The sequence below is a fragment of the Delphinapterus leucas genome, chromosome 1, assembly GCF_059928025.1.
Source record: "Delphinapterus leucas isolate spDelLeu-1000000601 "Yukka" chromosome 1, BTC_Dleu_Yukka2, whole genome shotgun sequence".
NCBI lineage: Eukaryota > Metazoa > Chordata > Mammalia > Artiodactyla > Monodontidae > Delphinapterus > Delphinapterus leucas.
The window spans coordinates 95231570-95252098 of NC_143129.1; the positions used below are offsets into that span (position 1 = coordinate 95231570).

The following is a 20529-nucleotide window of genomic DNA, read 5'->3' on the forward strand; positions in this document are numbered from 1 at the left end:
CAGTTTCAGTGAAAATGCTAAGGAGGGGATGAGGCATTCTGTTACTCACTATCATTTGAAGATCACCACCTAACCTTCCAAATTGCAACAGTGACTTGAGGTACTCATGCCCAGTTATGACAAAGCAGATGTAGCTATCTGTCATAACGTATATAATCATGGCAGACATTGATGCATAGTTAAAAAATACAATAAAAGCTTTCTTTAAAATTGATATTTTTAAACTAAAGTTAATTCTTTCCCAAATTTAATATCCATTAAACTAAACTATCCAAGAAATAAAAAGTTATCTTCAGATTTTTATGGGTGTGAAATTTATTTTACAAATACCGAACACTCAGTATCATAATGTACTGACTCTTTACTGCCGACCACATTGATTATACAAACCCGGGTCACATACATCCATAGATACTTAATGGTTATCTACACACCTTCTGCACTGGAATCTAGGCTGAAGTCTTGACTTTGTAATATTTTCTCCACAATATCATCTGCATCCACTCTGGTGTCATCAACTCGCTTCAGCTGAGATTCTACAGAATCTTGTTTCACTGGGCATCTTTGAAAATAAGTTTTTAAAATTTCCTTTTTTATTATGTTATGAAAAAAAAGTGTTTTTTTTTTCTTTTTTCCGTTTAAACTGAGACCAAAATGATACCTGTTGAGTGTTTCCGAAGCTGTATCTTCTTTATCAGCTGTATCAAGACTTGGTCCAGCTATCTTTTGCTCCATTTCATCACATGGCTCTAGAATACTTTCAATTCCTGTTGATGTACTTCCCACTGAGGTATTTCTCCTGTGGCAGAACTCAGAGAAACTAGATGACCGGGAGTGGCAAGAGCTATACCCTGTCAGAGAAAATCACTCTGAATGTAACACTAGTATCAAACACACTGCAGCCAAACATTCTCCTCCCGCACCATAGCAATTCCAAGTCCCTTCAGAGCAATTCAACTTCACTCTTAGCCTCTACCTGATACTTTTGACTGCTGGCTTGCATAGCTTGATGTTCTAGAATGTCCACAGGCGCCAAGTTCATCTGGAACAGAGGCACTCTTTGCTGAGAGATCTGCAATATGTCATAACATAATGTTACTATTACTGTCAACAAGTCAATGGTCAATTTGTATTCTAATCTACGTATTTTAGAAACTAAGTTCATTATCAAGTTACAGAGTGAAAGAAATCCCTTTAAATCAGTACAATGTAAACAACTGTGCTGCAAGAAATACTGTGCAAAGAACTTAAATACCTCAGTTTACTGGAGTGCTATCGTACTTTTCATAAGATTTAATAGCACTCTATCTTAAATAAAACTATTTCAGTTTTTATATTTAGTATTTCTCTTATAAAAAGAAGTCAGATGGATTCTTATAAATTCTCACAAAATTGCCAGGTTTTTGGGTGGTTTTTGCGGAAATCTTGCTCCCCAAATCCATCACGACAGCAGACACTTTGTTACTTTTGCATTAGTGATGCTGGTGCTAGGCTATAATTTGGACAAATGTATGTGGTTTAAATCAAAACAGCGTGTGATGTAGCACTGAGAATAAGGTTCTTCAGAAATTGATTCTAGTATTCAGTTTCAAAGTCAATGCACAAAAAAAGCAGTGTCAAAGCTATTTCTATTATCTTCCTAATAATGTGCATATTCCAGATGCCAATTATGTATTTCCAGAACTAGGCTTCTTCCACAGAATGCAGAAGGGTGACCATTTTCATTAGGGTGAAATATTTGGAAACTAGAACTGTTTTTCACTTAGAGGCAAAAGGAAACCAACTGAGTAACAGCAATTATAGCAGCAGTTCTATAAATGATATTGAACACAGATGGGCCAACGAATGCTGCCAAATAAGTAAGCTACTGGAGCGACCTGACCCTTCTGCAAAGGGTTTCTCATTTCTGGACAGACTGTAAGGTACAAATCCAAACCAGCATCCCTAGTCCTGCTTGACAGTGGTCCTAAGCCCAAATGTTTGGCTACAGCAAATTCTGAACTAAAAGAGTTGGTTCATATCAAGAGTTATATACTTTACTCCTAGCATTGGCTCAGATCTTAATAGTTTTTTTTTTAGATGTTGGGGGTAGGAGTTTATTAATTAATTAATTTATTTTTGCTGCATTGGGTCTTCGTTTCTGTGCGAGAGCTTTCTCTAGTTGTGGCAAGTGGGGGCCACTCTTCATCGTAGTGCGCGGGCCTCTCTTGTTGCAGAGCACAGGCTCCAGACACGCAGGCTCAGTAGTTGTGGCTCACGGGCCTAGTTGCTCCGCGGCACATGGGATCCTCCCAGACCAGGGCTCGAACCCGTGTCCCCTGCATTAGCAGGCAGATTCTCAACCACTGCACCACCAGGGAAGCCCGGCTCAGATCTTAATTCATCCATTTATTTATTGGTTTTCAAAATGTATTCATTCAATAATTATTTATTAAGCTCTTACCAGGTCAGTGCCCAATACTGTACAAGATATAGGGGTACAAAATAAATAAGATAAAATATATGCTTCACAGTTTAGAGTAGAAGCAGTTATAATACAACGTGGCAAGTACCAAAACACAAGCATCAAAAAGAAGCTATCAAGAGCTCCAAAGGACAAATGCATCAAACACTACTTGGTAATGAAGGAACAACCTCATAAAGGAGGTTAACTCCAGGTCTTTAACAATGCATAGGAATTTCTCGGCTAGACTAGGCAGGGAAAAGCATGCCTTGTCTGTAGGAAAGCAAACAGTTTGGTAAAGTTGGCATATAGGGTAGTGGTGTAGATGACTGAAGGAAAGAGAGAGATGAGCAGATGCCTGCTAATGAAGGACCTTCTCCTATGGGTTTAAGGAAGGAAATAATTCAATGGCTGTAAGAAAGGGTGTGGGGCTTCCCTGGTGGCGCAGTGGTTGAGAGTCCGCCTGCTGATGCAGGGGGCGCGGGTTCGTGCCCCGGTCCGGAGAGATCCCACATGCCGCGGTAGCGGCTGGGCCCGTGAGCCATGGACGCTGAGCCTGCGCGTCCAGAGCCTGTGCTCCGCAACGGGAGAGGCCACAACAGTGAGAGGCCCGAGTACAGCAAAAAAAAAAAAAAAAAAGGGTGCGGCTTGACCAGATTGACATTTTGGAAAGATCACTTTGGCAGCAGGATGAACAGGGGGTGAAGGAGTGAAGATTTTCATAATAATTCAGCTGAGATATGTTGAGCAGACACAAATGACAGTACTTAATTACTAACTAGAAGTGTGTGCCAGGATAACTGCAACAGAAAATACAGGGGGAAGAGTTAGGAAGACGACATGCTGGGTATGTGGAATTTGAAACACCTGAGGACACCCATTCACTACTCATGGAATTTCTACTGTGTCCCCGGCCATTATGCTGTTGATACAAAGAAAAATTAAGACCTGATCACGAAGAACTTAGAAGCTTGCTGAGAAAAAAAGATAAACAGATGGGTTTCAGTCTAATGTGACATAAAGTGGACCTTTCCAAAAAGCATTTGGAAATATGTGCCTGTGGTCAGGACGGAGGCCTGGAGGCAACATGAATTTGTAAATCAAACATATTAACTCATATTTACATGATCACATTCACATTTATGTGATAGTTAAATCCCAGGTACAGATGCCATCACCCAGGGAAAGTGAGTGGAGGGAACCAAATCCTGGACAGTATCGATATTTTAACAGGAAGGTGGAAGAAGATAAAGAAGCCTCTGAGAAGCTAGGGAAAAGAGGTGGGAGCCAAGGCAAGAGAAAGCTTCCAGAAAGAATAAATGGCCAATTTATTCAGATGAGAGCAGAAAAAATGCCCACAGGATTTGACAGTCATGTTCTTGGAGACATCATCAAGAGAGGGCAGAATGTAGAAGCCAGACCACACATGAGTTTAGGAATAAATGGGCAGTATATTCTTCCTAGAAGTTTGGCTATAACTTGCTCCCCTGAGTCTGAGAGAAAGAGGGTGGGGGATGGTGGGGGAAGGAGAGTGTGAGCCTATGGGAGAGCAGTACATGGAGAAGGATGTAGGGCTAATGAGTGTTTCGTTTCCAACATGAGAAAGAATTCATAATATTTAAATACTGAAGACAAGGAGCTAATGCAAGAGTTAAAAGTACACAAAGGATTCACTGATCCCAAATCAGGAAATTTGAGAATCCTTATTACGCATAAGAAATCTTATCTTTGCAATGTGAAAAGTGGTGAAAATGTTAACCACATCACTACACCTTTCTTTTCATTCTTTCAAATAATAACCCTGGTCACATGGCGTGGGAGAAAAAAGGAAGCTCATAAATGCTTTTTCCCCAGCCAACTTGACATTCCCCCACCTGCTTTTAGCTTGGGGAGCAGCCTATGACTAGGTGTTTGCCTGGAGAAGTGGCCCCCAAGGTGTGGCCTGGGCCCAGCAGCAGGAACAGCAGCATCACCTGGGAACTTAGTCATGCAGTTTTCAGGCCCCAACCTAGATGTACTTAATCAAAACCTCTGGCTGCAGTGTCAGCAATCTATGGTTTAACAAGCCACCAGGTGATTCTGATGTGCACTAATGTTTGGGAACCAATGAAAGAGGGTATGTGATTCATGCAAGAGAAGCACCACCTGAGAGATGGCTGGCAGAAGCTGCTGGGCATGTGGAACGGGAACAATCCTGTCGTGTCCTGTCATTTCTGTGGGGAGTAGAGGCATACAATGGTGGGGGTGGGAGTGTCACTGCAACATTTAGCTTTTAATTGGTCAGAGGATAACACACCCTTTAGACAAAATGAAACATTGCATAATTGAAACTGCTGATAATTATTGGCCTATTTCAAGTTATATATACCCACAGAATTTTAAATCTGGGAGGGACTTTGGGAAACTTTTAGGGTAGTACTGTTTCTTACAAACTGAAAAACCAGTAAGCGACAATCCATACCTGCTATCCCAAGATGAATTTTGAGAGTCTCTCCACCTTTTCTATCTTCTTCCAGAGATTCAGATTCACCAGCAATTGGTATAGACATTGATGTAGAAGGAGGCCTGTAAATAAACATTTCTAAGGGTCAGAACTTGATTTCTGGTGAATCTGAAAGTTCGAAATATTGTTAAGAGATTGGTTGCGTAGTTACTACACAGCCTTAGTAAGGTGCCAGGTGATGTTGCCTCCTTGAGGATGAAAGTGACAAAAATCAACAAATAATGTATGAACATCCTCAAAACCTGAATAAAATTCACTGGGGAAAAACGGGTTTTTACACAACAAAAAAAGTGAGACCAGAAAGGGCACTGCTTTGGGAAAAGAGAGGAGGTATGTTCTCAGCAGTGTCGGTGGAAGGCGCTTCGTCAGCTCTACTCTCAGGCCAGGCAGGGATGTTTCTGTGAGATGGAGGTGGTGGCACAAGCCCCTTGGCAGCTGAGGCTGGAGGGGATACCTCATGCCTCCGGCTCCGGTGCCTAAGATCTCTTGTTGGCTCCATTAACTTAAATTATCCATGATTTTATCTTCTTCCTTCTTCCCTGTAAACAGTCCACCTGCCCCAGGGAGAGTCTATAAAGAGCCCCAGTTGTTTAGATTTGATATTTTGGGCTGGATTCTCTGGGAGTAGATGATGGATAGACTTTCACTGGCTCATTCAAGGCTCCCATCTCCATGTAGAAGGTGTGAAGCAGGGAGGGGCAAGACTGAGTTCTAAGAACTTCTTTTTTTTTTTTTTTAAGAGGACATCCTTAATCTTTTGAGTTGGTTACTGAGAGGAAAATCACATCTTCCTAGAGACTATCCCTTGGTCACCTGAAATAAAACAGGAAGGCGATTGAAGGGGGATCATGAAGTTGATCCATTATGTGGCAATTCTTAAAATCTTACTGTATTAGTTCAATACAGGTCCTTGGGAATATAGACATTTAAGACTGCCATTAAACCTACTTAATTGATAGATTATTCCTATCCCAGGGTCTCCTAAATTTCAAAACTACATATCCTACTGGAATATGCAGGATATTTATCCTGCAAGTTTTTGTCCAACTAAACTCATACTCTTTCCCCAAATCTGTTTTCTTCCTATATTCCCCTTCTCTGTGAATGCCATTATAATCCAAAAGTCACCAAAACTAGAATCCTAGATATTGCCTCTGTCTCCACACAAAAACTATTAGAACAAATAAATGAATTCAAAGGTAGCAGGATACAAGATTAATATACAGAAATCAGTTGCATTTCTTTACACTAACAATGAAATACAGGAAAGAGAAAGTGAAAAAAAAATCCCATTTAAAACTGGCTAAAAAGAAAAACAATAAAAACAACCCTAGGAATAAATTTAACCAAAGAGGTGAATGACTTATATGCTGAAAACTATAAACACTGATAAAGGAAACTGAAGATGATTCAAAGAAATGGAAAGACATCCCATGCCCTTGGATTGGAAGAATATTGTTAAGATGGCCATACTACCCAAAGCGATCTACAGATTTAAAGCAATCCCTATCAAAATACCCATGATATTTTCTTTCTTTTTTTTAATGGATTTTTTTAAAAGTTAATTAATTTTTTGGAATTTTATTTATTTTATACAGTAGGTTCTTATTAGTTATCTATTTTATACATATTAGTGTATATATGTCATCCCAATTTCCCATTTCATCCCACCACCACCCACCCTGCTTTCCCCGCTTGGTGTCCACATGTCTATTCTCTACATCTGTGTCTCTATTTCTGCCTTGCAAACCAGTTCATCTGTGACATTTTTCTAGATTCCACATATATGCGTTAATATATATTTGTTTTTCTCTTTCTGACTTACTTCACTCTGTATGACAGTCTCTAGGTCCACCCATGTCTCTACAAATGACCCAATTTCGTTCCTTTTTATGGCTGAGTAATATTCCACTGTATATATGTACCACATCTTCTTTATCCATTTGTCTGTCGATGGGCATTTAGTTTGCTTCCATGACCTGGCTATTGCAAAGAGTGCTGCAATGAACATTGGGGTGCATGTGTCTTTTTGAATTATGAGTTTCTCTGGGTATATGCCCAGTAGTGGGATTGCTGGGTCATATGGCAGTTCTATTTTTAGTTTTTTAAGGAACCTCCATACTGTTCTCCATAGTGGCTGTATCAATTTACATTCCCACCAACAGTGCAAGAGGGCTCCCTTTTCTGCATTGGGTCTTCGTTGCTGTGCACAGGCTTTCTGTAGTTGTGGTGAGCAGGGGCTACTCTTTGTTGCGGTGTGCAGGCTTCTCATTGCGGTGGCTTCTCTTGTTGCAGAGCATGGGCTCTAGGTGTGTGGGCTTCAGTAGTTGTGGCATGGGCTTAGCAGTTGTGGCTCGCAGGCTCTAGAGCACAGGCTCAGTGGCTGTGCTGCATGGGCTCAGTTGCTCTGCAGCATGTGGGATATTCCTGGACCAGGGTTAGAACCTATGTCCCCTGCATTGGAAAGCAGATTCTTAACCACTGCACCACCAGGGCAGTCCCACCCATGACATTTTCCACAGAACTAGAACAAATGCTCCTAAAATTTATATGGAACCACAAAGACCCAGAATTGCCAAAGTGATCCTGTGAAAAAAGAACAAAGGTGAAGGCATAACCCTTCCAGACTATACTACAAAGCTATAGTAATCAAAACAGTGTGGTACTGGCACAAAAACAGATATACAGATTTAATGGAACAGAATGGAGAGCCAGAAATAAACCCACACACTTATAGTCAATTAACCTATGACAAAGGAGACAACAACATATGATGGAGAAAAGGCAGTCCCTTCAACAAGTGGTGTTGGGAAAGCTGGACAGCTACATGTAATCAATGAAATTAGAATACTGCCTCACACCATACACAAAAATAAACTCAAAATGGTTTAAAGACCTAAATATAAGACATGATGCCATAAAACTCCTAGAAGAGAACATAGGCAAAACATTCTCTGACTTAATAAGCACCCCAAAGTTCATAGCAGCACTATTCACAATAGCCAAGACATGGGAACAACCCAAGTGCCCATCAACAGATGACTGGCTTAAGAAGACGTGGTGTACATATACATATACATATACATACACACACATATATATATATATATATATAAAATGGAAAATTACTCAGCCATAAAAATGAAATACTGCCATATGCAGCAACATGGATGAACTTGGAGAATATTACACTTAGTGAAGTAAGTCAGACAAAGGCTAACATTATATCATTTAAATGTGGAGTCAAAAAAATAATACAATGAATCTATATACAAAACAGAAAGAGACTCACAGACATAGAAAACAAATTTATGGTTACCAAAGGGGAAAGGGAGGGATAAATTAGGAGTATGGGATTAACAGACACAAACTACTATACATTAAATAGATAAGCATCAAGAATTTATTGTATAGCACAGGGAATTATATACAATATCTAATAATAACCTATAATGGAAAATAATATGAAAAAATATACATAACTGAAGCACTCTGCTGTATACCTGAAACTAACACAATATTGTAAATCAATTATACTTCGATAAAAAAAAAAAAAAGGAGTTCCCTGGTGGCCTAGTGGTTAGGATTTCACGCTTTCACTGCCATGGCCCTGCAAGCCGCATGGCATGGACCACAAAAAAAAAAAAAAAAAAAAGTCACCAAAACTAGAATTCTAGATATTGCCTCTGTGTCCTTCCTATTCACTTTCCTTCATATCCAATTAATTTCCACACCCCGCAGATTCTCTCTTAACATTTTTTTTTTTTTTTTTTTTGCGGTACGCAGGCCTCTCACTGTTGTGGCCTCTCCCGTTGCGGAGCACAGGCTCAGCGGCCATGGCTCATGGGCCCAGCTGCTCCACGGCGTGTGGGATCATCCTGGACCGGGGCACGAACCCATGTCCCCTGCATCGGCAGGTGGACTCTCAAGCACTGCGCCACCAGGGAAGCCCTCTCTCTTAATATTTTTCCTATTCATGATCTCTTCTCTGCCTCCACCAATTAATTGAGTTTGGCCTTTGTACCTGGATGAGTGCAAGAGTCTCCTAGCTAGTCTGCCTACCTCTATTCCATGCTACTCTTACTGTGGTCTTTCTGAATGTGCATATGAACATGTTACTGTCTGATTTAAAACACTTCAATAGTAGGGGACCTTAAAGATGGCAGAGGAGTAAGACATGGAGATCACCTTCCTCCCCACAAATACATCAGAAATACATCTACACGTGGAACAACTCCTACAGAACACCTATTGAACGCTGGCAGAAGACCTCAGACCTCCCAAAAGGCAAGAAACTCCCCACGTACTGGGTAGGGCAAAAGAAAAAAGAAAAAACGGAGACAAAAGAATAGGGACAGGACCTGCACCAGTGGGAAGGAGCTGTGAAGGAAGAAAAGTTTCCACACACTAGGAAGCCCCTTAGCGGGTGGAGACTGTGGGTGGCAGAGGGGGAAAGCTTCAGCGCCACGGAGGAGAGCGCAGCAACAGGGGTGCGGAGGGCAAAGCGGAGAGATTCCCGCACAGAGGACCGGTGCCGACCAGCACTCACCAGCCTGAGAGGCTTGTTTGCTCACCTGCTGGGACGGGAGGGGGCTGGGAGCTGAGGCTTGGGCTTTGGAGGTCAGATCCCAGGGAGAGGACTGGGGTTGGCTGCGTGAACACAGCCTGAATGGGGCTAGTGCACCACAGCTAGCCGGGAGGGAGTCTGGGAAAAAGTCTGGACCTGCAGAAGAGGCAAGAGACCATTGTTTCATGGTGCACGAGGAGAGGGGATTCCTTCCCTGTCTGCCCACAGAAGGCAGAGCACCGCCTAAATGAGCTTCAGAGATGGGCGTGAGCCACGGCTATCAGCTCGGACACCAGAGACAAGCATGAAATGCTAATGCTGCTGCTGCAGCCACCAAGAAGCCTGTGTGTAAGCGCAGGTCACTGTGCAACAGGCCACTGCCAGGAACCTGTGAGAACACAAGGCGCACCTCAGGCTGCTGAAACATCATACTCGCCTCTGCCTCCACAAGCTCGCCCCGCATTCCAATTATAACTACCATACCCCTCCCTCCCCCCGGCCTGAGGGAGCCAGAGCCCCCTGATCAGCTGCTCCTTTAACCCCACCCTGTCTGGGCGGGAACAGATGCCCGAGGGCGGCCAGAACCAAAGCTGAACCCCAGGAGCTGTGTGAACAAAGAAGAGAAAAGGAAATCTCCCCCAGCAGCCTCAGGAGCGGCAGATTAAATCCCCACAATCAACTTGATGCACCCTGCATCAAACCTTAATAGACAACGAACCATCCCAAAATTGAGGCAGTGGACTTTGGGAGCAACTGTAGATTTGGGGTCTGCTGTCTGCGACTGATTTTTATGTTTATCTTATGATAGTTTTTAGTGCTTGTTATCATTGGTGGATTTGTTTATTGGTTTGGTTGCTCTTTTTTTTCATTATTATTATTTTAAAAATACTTTTATTTTAATAATTTTCTTTTCTTTCTTTTTTTCTCCCTTTCTTCTGAGCCGTGTGGCTGACAGGGTCTTGGTGTTCCGCCTTGGTGTCAGGCCTGAGCCTCTGAGGTGGGAGAGCCGAGTTCAGGATATTGGATCACCAGAGACCTCCCAGCCCCATGTAATATCAATCAGTGAGAGCTCTCCCAAAGATCTCTGTCTCAATGCTAAGACCCAGCTCCACCCAATGGCCGGTAAGTTCCAGTGCTGGATGTCCCATGCAAATCAACTAGCAAGACAGGAACACAACCCCACCCATTAGCAGAGAGGCTGCCTAAAATCATACTAAGTTCACAGACATCAGAAAACACACCACCAGACGTGGCCCTGCCTATCAGAAAGACAAGATACAGACCCACCTACCAGAATACAGGCACCAGTCCCTTCCACCAGGAAGCTTACACAACTCACTGAATCAACCTCACCCACTGGGGGCAGAGACCAAAAACAAAAGGAACTACGAACCTGCAGCCTGCGAAAAGGAAACCCCAAACACGGTAAGGTAAAGAAAATGAGAAGACAGAAAAACACACAGCAGATGAAGGAGCAAGATAAAAACCCACCAGACCAAACAAATGAAGAGGAAATAGGCAGTCTACCTGAAAAAGAATTCAGAGTAATGATAGTAAGGATGATCCGAAATCTTGGAAATAGAATAAATACCAGAAACGTTTAACAAGGACCTAGAAGAACTAAACAGCAAACAAACAGTGATGAACAACACAATAAATGAAATTAAAAATTCACTAGAAGGAATCAATAGCAGAATAACTGAGGCAGCAAAATGGAAAAGTGACCTGGAAGATAAAATAGTGGAAATAACTACTGCACAGCAGAATAAAGAAAAAAGAATGAAAAGAACTGAGGACACTCTCAGAGACCACTGGGACAAATTAAATGCACCAACATTTGATTTATAGGTGTCCCAGAAGAACGAGAAAAAGAAAGGGTCTGAGAAACTATTTGAAGAGATTATAGTTGAAAATTTCCCTAACATAGGAAAGGAAATAGTCAATCAAGTCCAGGAAGTGCAGAGAGTTCCATACAGGATATTTGCAAGGAGAAACATGCCAAGACATATAATAATTAAACTATCAAAAATTAAATACAAAGAAAAAATATTAAAAGCAGCAAGGGAAAAGCAACAAATAACATACAAGGGAATCCCCATAAGGTGAACAGCTGATCTTTCAGCAGAAACTCTGCAAGCCGGAAGGGAGTGGCAGGACACATTTAAAGTGATGAAAGGGCACTATGAGGAACAGTATGGAGGTTCCTTAGAAATCTAACAATAAAACTACCATACGACCCAGCAATCCCACTAGTGGGCATATACTCTAAGAAAATCATAATTCAAAAAGAGCCATGGCCCACAATGTTCACTGCAGCTCTATTTACAATACTCAGGACATGGAAGCAACCTAAGTGTCCATCGACAGAAGAATGGATAAATCAGAACTGGCACATATATACAATGGAATATTACTCAGCCATAAAAAGAAACGAAATTGAGTTATTTGTAGTGAGGTGGATGGACCTAGAGACTGTCATAAAGAGTGAAGTAAGTCAGAAAGAGAAAAACAAATACCGAAGGCTAACACACAAAAAAAAAAGGTTCTGAAGAACCTAGGGGCAGGAGAGGAATAAAGACACAGACTTAGAGAATGGACCTGAGGACACGGGGAAGGGGAAAGGCAAGCTGGGACGAAGTGAGAGAGTGGCATGGACATATATACACTACTAAATGTAAAACAGATAGCTAGTGGGAAGCAGCTGCATAGCACAAGGAGATCAGCTCGGTTCTTTGTGTCCACCTAGAGGAGTAGAATAGGGAGGGTGGGAGGGAGACATATGAGGGAGGGGATATGGGGATATATGTATATGTACAGCTGATTCACTTTGTTATATAGCAGAAACTAACACACCATTGTAAAGCAATTACATTTCAATAAAGATGTTAAAAAAATAAAGTGATGAAACCAAGATTACCCAGCAAGGATCTCATTCAGATTCAATGGAAAAATTAAAACCTTTACAGACAAGCAAAAGCTAAGGGAATTCAGCACCACCAAACCAGCTTTACAACAAATGCTAAAGGAACTTCTCTAGGCAGGAAACACAAGAGAAGGAAAAGACCTACAATAACAAACCCAAAGCAATTAAGAAAATGGACATAGGAACATACATATTGATAACTACCTTAAATGTAAATGGATTAAATGCTCCAACCAAAAGACATGGACTGGCGGAATGGATACAAAAACAAGACCCGTACATATGCTGTCTACAACAGACTCACTTCAGACGTAGGGACACATACAGACTGAAAGTGAGGGGATGGAAAAAGATATTCTATGCAAATAGAAATCAAAAGAAAGCTGGAGTAGCAATTTTCATATCAGACAAAACAGACTTTAAAATAAAGACTATTACAAGAGACAAAGAAGGACACTACATAATGATCAAGGGATCAATCCAAGAAGAAGATATAACAATTGTAAATATTTATGCAACAAACATAGGAGCACCTCAATACAGAAGGCAAATGCTGACAGCCATAAAAGGGGAAATCGACAGTAACATAATAATAGTGGGAACTTTAACACCCCACTATCATCAATGGATAGAACATCAAAATGAAAATAAATAAGGAAACACAAGCTTTAAATGACACATTAAACAAGATGGACTTCATTGATATTTATAGGACATTACATCCAAAAACAACAGAATATACTTTCTTCTCAAGTGCTCATGAACATTCTCCAGGATAGATCAAATCCTGAGTCACAAATCAAACCTCAGTAAATTTAAGAAAACTGAAATCATATCAAGTAACTTTTCCAACCACAACACTATGAGACTAGACACTAGATATCAATTACAAGAAAAAAAATGTAAAAAATTACAAACGCATGGAGGCTAAATAATATGCTACTAAATAACCAAGAGATTACTGAAGAAATCAAAGAGGAAACCAAAAAATACCTAAAAAAAAATGACAATGAAAACACGACAACCCAAAACCTATGGGATGCAGCAATAGCAGTCCTAAGAGGGAAATTTAGAGCAAAACAATCCTACTTCAAGAAACAACAAAAACCTCAAATAAACAACCTAACCTTACATCTAAAGCAATCAGAGAAAGAGGAACAAGAAAACCCCAAAGTTAGCAGAAGGAAAGAAATCATAAAGAGCAGATCAGAAATAAATGAAAAAAAAATGAAGGAAACAACAGCAAAGATCAGTAAAACTAAAAGCTGGTTCTCTGAGAAGATAAACAAAATTGATAAACCATTAGCCAGACTCATCAAGAAAAAAAGGGAGAAGACTCAAATCAATAGAACTAGAAATGGAAAAGAAGTAACAACTGACACTGCAGAAATACAAAGGATCATGAGAGATTACTACAAGCAACTCTATGCCAATAAAATGGACAACCTGGAAGAAATGGACAAATTCTTAGAAAAGTCCAACCTTCTGAGACTGAACCAGGAAGAAACAGAAAATATAAACAGACCAATCACAAGCACTGAAATTGAAACTGTGATTAAAAATCTTCCAAGAAACAAAAGCCCAGGACCAGATGGCTTCACTGGCAAATTCTATCAAACACTTAGAGAAGAGCTAACACCTTTCCTTCTCAAACTCTTCCAAAATACAGCAGAGGGAGGAACAGTCCCAAACTCATTCTATGAGACCACGATCACCCTGATAACCAAACCAGACAAAGATGTCACAAAAAAAGAAAATTCCAGGCCAATATCACTGATGAACACAGATGCAAAAATCCTCAACAAAATACTAGCAAACAGAATCCAACAGCACATTAAAAGGATCATACCCCATAATCAAGTGGGGTTTATCCTAGGAATGCAAGGATTCTTCAATATATGCAAAGCAATCAATACACCATATTAACAAACTGAAGGATAAAAAACATATGATAATCTCAATTGATTCAGGAAAAGCTTTTGACAAAATTCAACACTCATTTATGATAAAAACTCTCCAGAAAGTAGGCATAGAGGGAACCTACCTCAACATAATAAAGGCCATATATGACAAACCCACAGCCAACATTGTTCTCAATGGTGAAAAACTGAAACCATTTCATCTAAGATCAGGAACAAGACAAGGCTGCCTACTCTCACCACTATTATTCAACATGGTTTTGGAAGTTTTGGCCATAGCAATCAGAGAAGAAAAAGAAATAAAAGGAATCCAAATCGGAGAATAAGAAGTAAAACTGTCCCTGTTTGCAGATGACATAATACTATACATAGAGAATGCTGAAGATGATACCAGAAAACTACTAGAGCTAATCAATGAATTTGGTAAAATAGAAGGATACAAAATTAATGCACAGAAATCTCTTGCATTCCTATACATGAATGATGAAAAATCTGAAAGAGAAATTAAGGAAACACTCCCATTTACCATTGCAACAAAAAGAATAAAATACCTAGGAATAAACCTACCTAAGGAGACAAAAGACCTGCATGTAGAAAACTATAAGATACTGATGAAAGAAATTAAAGATGATACAAACAGATGGAGAGATATACCATGTTCTTGGACTGGAAGAATAAACATTGTGAAAAACACTATACTACCCAAAGCAATCTAAAGATTCAATGCAATCCCTATCAAACTACCAATGGCATTTTTCGCGAACTAGAACAAAAACTTGCACAATTTGTATGGAAATACTAAGGACCCCAAATAGCCAAAGCAATCCTGAGAAAGAAAAACGGAGCTGGAGGAATCAGGTTCCCTAATTTTAGACTATACTACAAAGCTAGAGTAATCAAGACAGTATGGTACTGGCACAAAAACAGAAATATAGATCAGTGGAACAGAATAGAAAGCCCAGAGATAAACTCATGCACATATGGTCACCTTATCTTTGATAAAGGAGGCAAGAATACACAATGGAGAAAAGACAACCTCTTCAGTAAGTGGTAATGGGAAAACTGGACAGCTAAATGTAAAAGAATGAAATTAGAACACTCCCTAACACCATACACAAAAATAAACTCAAAATGGATGAAAGACCTAAATGTAAGGCCAGACACTATAAAACTCTTAGAGGAAAACATAGGCAGAACACTCTATGACATAAATCACAGCAAGATACTTTTTGACCCACCTCCTAGAGAAATGGAAATAAAAACAAAAATAAACAACTGGGACCTAATACAACTTAAAAGCTTTTGCACAGCAAAGGAAAACATAAACAAGATGAAAAGACAACCCTCAGAATGGTAGAAAATATTTGTAAATGAAGTAACTGATAAAGTATTAATCTCCATAATATACAATCAGCTTATCCAGCTCAATATCAAAAAAACAAATAACCCAATCCAAAAACGGGCAGAAGACCTAAATAGACATTCCTCCAAAGAAGATATACAGATTGCCAACAAACACATGAAAGGATGCTCAACATCACTGATCGTTAGTTAAATGCTAATGAAAACCACAATGAGGTATCAACTCACATCAGTCAGAATGGCCATCATCAAAAAATCTACAAACAGTAAATGCTGTAGAGAGTGTGGAGAAAAGGGAACCCTCTTGCACTGTTGGTGGGAATGTAAATTGATACAGCCACTATGGAGAAGAGTAGGGAGGTTCCTTAAAAAACTAAAAATACAACTACCATATGACCCAGCAATCCCACTAATGGGCATATACTCTGAGAAAACCATAATTCAAAAAGAGACATGTGCCACAATGTTCACTGCAGCACTATTTACAATAGCCAGGACATGGGAGCAACCTAAGTGTCCATCGACAGATGAATGGATAAAGAAGATGTGGCACATATATACAATGGAATATTACTCAGCCATAAAGAGAAATGAAATTGAACTATTTGTAGTGAGGTGGATGGACCTAGAGTCTGTCATACAGAGTGAAGAAAGAAAGAGAAAAACAAATACCGTATGCTAACACATATATATGGAATCTTAAAAAAAAAAAAAAAAGGCTCTGATGAACCTAGGGGCAGGACAGGAATAAAGACGCAGACTTAGAGAATGGACCTGAGGACACAGGGAGGGGGAAGGGTAAGCTGGGACGAAGTGAGAGAGTGGCATGGACATATATACACTACCAAATGTAAAACAGATAGCTAGTGGGAAGCAGCCGCACAGCACAGGGAGATCAGCTCGGTGCTTTGTGACTACCTAGAGGGGAGGGATAGTGAGGGTGGGAGGGAAACACAAGAGGTAGGGGATATGGGGATATATGTATACATATAGCTGATTTACTTTGTTATATAGCAGAAACTAACACAACATTGTGAAGCAATCATGCTCCAATAAAGATGTCAAAAAACAAACAAACAAAAACTGCTTCAATAGCTTCCTATGGGATAAAGCTCAAAGTCCTCAGAATGGCAATACAAGGCCCTTTGCAGTCTGGCCTAGACCTACCTCTTCAATTACCAAAATGCATATTTTTAAACAATGTCAAACAGCTTGGTGAAAAACCTCCTGCATTCAATATTCTGTAAGAAATACTAACATGTAAAGGACATACACTTACAAAGAATGGAGTCTGTAGTCACAGTCACTAATCACTGATGGCGATGCATTCCCGCCTGTCCAAATTCTTATTTTTACTCTTTTGGCCATGCCGCATGGCTTGTGGGATCTTAGTTCTGTGACCAGGGATTGAAGCCGGGGCCACAGTAGTGAAAGCACCCAGTTCTAACCACTGGACGGCCAGGGAACCTCCCTAAATTCTTATCTTTCTAATGCCACTACCTTTTGTTTTTCCTTTCACAGCTGGCCTGATTACAGTGTCTCCAACCATCTACCTCTTAGACCTGTTTTCCAGCCCTTCAGAACCCCCCGCCCCGTGTGGCCTCTTCCCTTTCTCCCTCTCCATCAGTCTCCCTCTGGCTCCGCTCTTCCCTGTCCAGCCTGACTTCACAGCCATATCACTTTGAGCAATACCTTCAGTTTGGAGCTACTCATTCTGCAGTCTCAAAAAATCTGAAGAACCCCAACCCCTTGATAATTTCAGCCATCTGTACAAACTGATCTAACACTGGGGCAACTAAGCATTATGGAGAAAATTCATTAACCACAGGGACTGATATTAAGGCAAATTTAGGATCTAAAACTTTAGCAAATTTAGAATTTGAAATCTCCTAACAGCTATTAGGAAATATCTCCTAACAGCTATTAGGAGAAATCTCCTAACAGCTATTAGGAGAAATCTCCTAACAGCTATTAGGAGAAATCTCCTAACAGCTACTAGGAGAATTTCAAATTGTTGAATAAATAATCACTGAGTGCCTATCACGTGCCACTTTTTTATTCTATTATCCCTTTTGTTCTGAAAATGTTTTTATATTTCTTATCAGAAATTGTTTAATGTAGTTCAATTTCAGAATGAAAGGGATGGGATTATTTTAATTTCATGTAATGTTAAGAGTATGTGAAAAATGACCTCCTAAAATGACACTACTACCTACTTGGTATTTCATAAATATTCTCTCCATGCCCTGTAACAATGCTATAAACTTGTGCAAGCTGTTTTCTCTTCCTGGAATGTCTCTACCCACCTCTCCTGCTTAGTGATTTCCTATTCATCCTTTAAAACTTAGCTCAGTGTCACCCCCTCAGTGAAGACTTTCCTGGCTTTCAAGGAAGAGTAGTTAAGGACTCTCCTCTATGCCTCAGTAACATCATATGTTGTGCCTCTGTCTCCCATATAAATAGTGAATCCTTCAGAGCAGGGGGTTGGTCTTATTGAGTTTGGTAAATGTTAGCAAAGGGTAGGCGATCTATGCACATGTACTGAATGAGAGAAAACTGGGGAGTTGGACAAATTAGTTCTGTAACCTCTGAGCCTCAATGTTCTCACACCACAGAGTTGTTTCAAGAATTAAATTGGGACACAGTAATATTCATTAAATCATTTTGACAAGTGGTAATTTCCTCCTTTCTAGAATATGAACGCTCCAGAATCCTAGATATTCAAGAGAGTATATCATCCCTAGATCTGCTTTACCACAAAATCATTAAATGCCAGTACCTATAATTTCTCCTTTAAAATATCCTTTTCATAGGCATTAGTGGTTGGCTTTCTCTTCAGAGTCAGCTTCATTCTTTTTGAGAGCTGCTGGGTATTTGACAAATTGTAGAGAACTATAAAGCGGAGTTTAGGGCAAGTGGTTAGAGGCTGACTTACCAGCTGTCTTCTTCATAAGTACGGGCTTTAGTATAAAATTTGTGTTTCTGAAAAATTGTTCGATCTAAGTCACAGATCTGTTCATAGAATATCAAAACTAGAATTTAACTCAGAGTGCTAAGAATCTGCTACACTCTTGTCTGTTTCTCTGGAAGGTTTTTGAAAACTTGTATCATGAAAAATTAAAAGACAGACAAAAGCAGAGAGAAGAGTACAATGACTCTCTCCAGCAGTTATTTACATCTTTGTCTTATAGACAAATACTCAATCAAGTCCCTCAATTGCTCTGTGCTTTAGGGTCCTCATCAGTAAAAAGTGAACTTGCATTATACTCATACCTTAAAAACTGGGCCCTTGGCAGTGAAAGCATGGAGTTCTAACCACTGGACCGCCAGGGAATTCCCAAGTACTGTGATTTTACATATTTGATATACACTGAAATACAACCTGGTAAATAGAATTTACTTTTTACATCAGCAGTTCAAACATTTTTCTATTCAATCCATACTCAGTAAGTACACGGATGTTAGAGCTGTCCCTTTTCTACTGACAGTTGCACAATTTCAGATACTCAAAGAAAAGAGAAAACAAATATTGGGAGTTTGATTCTCCTGAGAAATACTTTCACGTTTCTGGGGATTAGGTAAAGTTCGTTTATTTTAATGAGTTATAAAAGTCTTTCTCTAGCCACCCCGCTGTGTGTGAATGGGTTGTGCTGGGGATTCTTAGCTCTGATGCAGGGGATTTGCTTAGTCCTTTGAGCCCCCTGAGGAGAGGTGACATGGAGAGCAGATAATCAGCATGCAGCGCTGAGATGAGCTGCATATGGGATAGATTATAAAACGGCACAGGACAGACCTTCAAGATGGCACAGGAGTAAGACGTGGAGATCACCTTCCTCCCACAAATACATCAGAAATACATCTACATGTGGAACAACTCCTACAGAACACCTATTGAAAGCTGGCAGAAGACCTCAGACTTCCCAAAAGGCAAGAAACTCCCCCACGTACCTGGGTAGGGCAAAAGAAAAAATAATAAACAGAGACAAAAGGATAGGGATGGGACCTGCACCAGTGGGAGGGAGCTGTGAAGGAGGAAAGGTTTCCACACATTAGGAAGCCCCTTCGCGGGCGGAGACTGCGGGTGGCGGAGGGGGGAAGCTTCGGAGCCGCGGAGAGCGCAGCAACAGGGGTGCGGAGGGCAAAGCGGAGAGATTCCCGCACAGAGGATTGGTGCCGACCGGCACTCACCAGCCCGAGAAGCTTGTCTGCTCACCCGCTGGGGCGGGCGGGTCTGGGAGCTGAGGCTCGGGCTTCGGAGGTTGGATCCCTGGGAGAGGACTGGGGTTGGCAGCGTGAACACAGCCTGAAGGGGGCTAGTGCGCCACAGCTAGCCGGGAGGGAGTCCGGGAAAAAGTGTGGAGCTGCCAAAGAGGCAAGAGACCATTGTTTCGGGGTGCACGAGGAGAGGGGATTCAGAACACTGTCTAAATGAGCTCTATAGATGGGCACAAGCCACAGCTATCAGCGCGGCCACCAGAGACGGGCATGAGACGCTAAGGCTGCTGCTGCAGCCACCAAGAAGCCTGTGGGCAAGCACAGGTCACTATCTACACCTCTCCTCCCGGGAGCCTGTGCAGCCTGCCACTGCCAGGGTCCCGTGACCCAGGGACAACTTCCCTGGGAGAACACATGGTGCACCTAAGGCTGGTGCAACGTCACACTGATCTCTGCCGCCACAGGCTCACCCCGCATTCCGTACCCCTCCCTCCACTCTGGCCTGAGGGAGCCAGAGCCCCCGAATCAGCTGCTCCTTTAACCCTGTCCTGTCTGAGCGAAGAACAGACGCCCTCAGGCGACCTACACGCAGAGGCG

At 41.1% G+C, this 20529-nt stretch overlaps 1 protein-coding gene across 8 annotated transcripts in view; it reads right to left on the reverse strand.

The window, feature by feature from the left end:
- Nucleotides 1-20529, reverse strand: part of EEIG2 (EEIG family member 2) — a 144664-nt gene that overhangs the window by 48042 nt on the left and 76093 nt on the right. For 7 of the 8 annotated variants that reach the window (XM_022584186.3, XM_089918643.1, XM_022584183.3 and 4 more), the window contains exons 6-9: nt 4905-5008; nt 977-1072; nt 662-851; nt 435-562 (exon numbers count right to left, since the gene is read on the reverse strand). In XM_022584186.3, coding sequence (XP_022439894.1) covers nt 435-562; nt 662-851; nt 977-1072; nt 4905-5008 — 518 coding nt within the window. The remainder of the gene's footprint in view (nt 1-434; nt 563-661; nt 852-976; nt 1073-4904; nt 5009-20529) is intronic. The other variant, XM_089918647.1, reaches the window with a different exon arrangement.